This window comes from Mesoplodon bidens (genome assembly GCF_964165515.1).
Source record: "Mesoplodon bidens genome assembly, chromosome: 7".
In the NCBI taxonomy this organism is placed as follows: Eukaryota; Metazoa; Chordata; class Mammalia; order Artiodactyla; family Ziphiidae; genus Mesoplodon; species Mesoplodon bidens.
Genome location: NC_138164.1, coordinates 14,481,204 through 14,484,228, shown reverse-complemented (window position 1 = coordinate 14,484,228; position 3,025 = coordinate 14,481,204). Strand labels below are relative to the sequence as shown.

Genomic DNA, 3,025 nt, shown 5'->3' with positions numbered 1-3,025 from the left:
ATGGAAGAGGTGAGTGTGGAGTCCTGTGGGGAGAGATGAGAGAGGAACTGAGGGTCTGTGAGGGACTGCTGGAGGGAGGAAATGTTTAGATGGGAGAAAGCAACTGTGCTGTGAAGAGGGATGGGCTTGAAGGCGGGCGAGGAAAGGTGTGACCAAAGGGTCAGCCAGCCAGGAAATAGGGATGGCTCCTGGGCTTAGAAAGTTCGGAAAGTTCAGAAGCTCTACAGCAATGCTTCTTGGAGAGGGTGGCCATCTGGAATCTTCATCTCAGAGCAAAGGGTTGAGATACAAAGCTCTATTCTAGAAATTTCCATCTGATCAGAAATAGAACTTCCCCAGGAAAGAAAGGCAGGACGTGGATCAAGTGGAAAAGGAGCGGCCCAGGGCTAGCAGGAGGTGGGGAGTGGGAGACAGCATGACCCCAGGCCTTCATCCCTGAGATCATCCCCTAGAGCACTCTCTCTCCAGAAGGCGGGGGATGAACCAAATCATCTCCGGGTTCCAAGCAGTCCTTGGTGCTAGGGTTGGGGTGCCTGGACCATCTGAGGACCACACTGGGACACCAGACTCACTCAGCTCACCAACCTGCCACTCACCTCTCTGGGGCTCCAGAAAGCTGACGTTCCCCTCATCAGACCAATCTGTTGGAGAACTTCAGGTAGCCACCATCCGGACGGCTGATGTGGCCACTGATGGTGAAGGGTGGACCCATCTCCAGATCCTTCATGTTCCTGAGAAAGATGAGCCAATCAAGTTACTGGGGCTGAGAACCAGGCCTCTTCCTGGAACCAGAGCATGGGAAGAACTTCTGGCAGTGACTCACTGACTCACTGGCTTACCTTCCAGAATCAGAGTTACCCCATCTCTCAGGCCAGATGAGAAGCTGCCATGTGACAAAGAGCAGATGAGATGACTTATCACAAGAGGAGTTTCCAAATCCCACACCCCGAATGCCTGATTGTCTTCATTTGACAGCATGTTATGCCTGAGATTAAATTATTTGTAATCAGGCAGGTGTCCACCACAGACAGTGAAATGCTTGAAGACAGGAGCTATGCCCAGTTATCTTTGTACCCTTAGAAACTAACACCACAGTACCTGCTACAATAGATCTTTACCAAATACATGATGGGTGAATGAATAAATGAATGAATGGATGGATGGATGGTGCCTGCCCAGGGGTGAATGCTAAGAGGAGCACTGTCATTTGGATCTTACATGGTCCTGTCCATGTTCAAGTGTTCGTTCATGGAACTTTCTAAATGGACCCTGGCTCCTTCCTTTTCTCTTGTTTGTTTAGGGACGTGGGGAGGAGACAGGGAAGGCAAGCAGTAAACTTGAGCCCCATCTTTGATTCTTTCTCAAGCATACCTAACCCCCCATGCCCATCCCACCCAGATCTGCCCTGAATCTACTCACCAGATCTGGTACAAATTGAAGACAAAATTAGGCCCTAGAAAGACAATCGGAAAACATAGGGTTAGTACCTACGGGGAGAGCGGCCCATCACTGTTCTGGGAGCATCTAGTGCTCCCCCACCCCTGTCTGGAAGGTGTGGGGTGGCTAGGCAGGGCTGCAGGATGCCATGGGAGGTTCCCAGTCCTTCAGCGTCTGCTTCCTGGCCCAGACCCATGGGTACACCCCTTCTTCCCAGACAGAACCCCCAGTCTTTGAGGATAGATCCTGACACTAGGGACCCCTCCATCAAGGGCACTGATTACTCTGGGAAGGACGCCTGAATCCAGACTCTACCACTTTCCTACTCTGTGACTTTAGCCTCACATCCTCACCTATAAAAAAGAGAGACTAAGAATTTCATCTCCGCATGGAATTTTTAAAAAAATCATACTAGGCACAAGTGCATTGGCACATAGTAGGTGCTCAACAGACATCCACGGAAGCTGCTGAACTTCATTGCAGATCTGGGAGATGTCCTCTGCCTCTCAGCACTCCAGTGTGCCCTCCCAGTTCTCCTGGGTCCTATGGGAAGTGCAGATATGGATCAGAGTTGGGAGCACCCCAGCAAATTCCAGGAGACGCCCAGTGAGGCCGAAGCATCAGCAAGCTTAGGAGAGAGGACCAAGAGAGGGCAGGGCAAGAGAGGCTCTAGGAGCCAGGGTAGAAGACAGCTGGAGCTTGGCCTCTCTAGCGCATCATCCTCAGCCTTGTGGCCTGCACAGGCCTGGGAGGTGGCCTCCTGTGAGCTCTGAAGGAAGAGGAAGCTGACTGCTTGCTGGGGGAGGAGAAGAACCTCCACTCCCTCAATAAAGGCCCCACCCTCTCCCCAAACACACCTCAAGCGCTCAGCCACCCACCCAAGGCTTCAACCACTGCGGCCACCACAGGAAATATTTTTGCATGACTCCGTGCTGAAAAGTTTGCAGCCCCATCTGGCCTGGCCAAATGCCACAGGAGAGGAGGGACTGGGCTGAGCTTGGGTGACGGGGTCCAGCGCTCACTCACCCTCCCAGCAGTACCCACGCTGGTACCACCTGGCCAGGCTGTAGCCCAGGATGGACACAAGCAGCAGCAAAAGACCCAGGCAGAGGAGCAGGCCCGAGGTGCTGATGGAGTCGTCACCTGCAGAGAGACACACATCCTTCACCCAGCTGCCCAGAGCCCTCTCGCGGCCCCGTATACCAACTGACTGCATCATGTTCCAAATTTCCTCTCCTCCCTCCCCACTGCCATCAAAATGACTGTCCCCTAAGAATCTGGATCCTGGCCAGCTAGTTCAGCTAAGTCATGCTAAGATGTGAATGTCTGATACCTGATTTTTTACAGTCAGCTTGTTTTTCCAAAGTAACAGTCCTCTGACAGTAGAGATAATTTGGAGCTGGGAAGCCTTCCTGAAGCTGCAGGCTTTCTACGTGTTGAAAAAGGCACTGCTGTCTGGGGAGAAGCCCAGGACGTCTCTCCTCTGCATGAAGCAGGAAGGGCAGCCTGGAGGGCCGCCGAGAGCAGAGACACACAGATCCTTGATCCTCTCCCCACAGAGCCCTCGTATGTGGTAGCAGGGTGTTAA

At 52.7% G+C, this 3,025-nt stretch overlaps 1 protein-coding gene across 1 annotated transcript; it reads right to left on the bottom strand.

The window, feature by feature from the left end:
* Window positions 1-631: 631 nt before the first annotated feature.
* SMIM35 (small integral membrane protein 35) lies at window positions 632-2,656 on the bottom strand (the record flags this gene model as incomplete). The annotated part of the gene is made up of 3 exons (XM_081239392.1): window positions 632-731; window positions 1,420-1,453; window positions 2,464-2,656. The coding sequence occupies 3 exons, from the start codon at window positions 2,654-2,656 to the stop codon at window positions 632-634; spliced, it is 327 nt and encodes a 108-aa protein (XP_081095518.1).
* Between the last annotated feature and the right edge of the window lie 369 nt (window positions 2,657-3,025).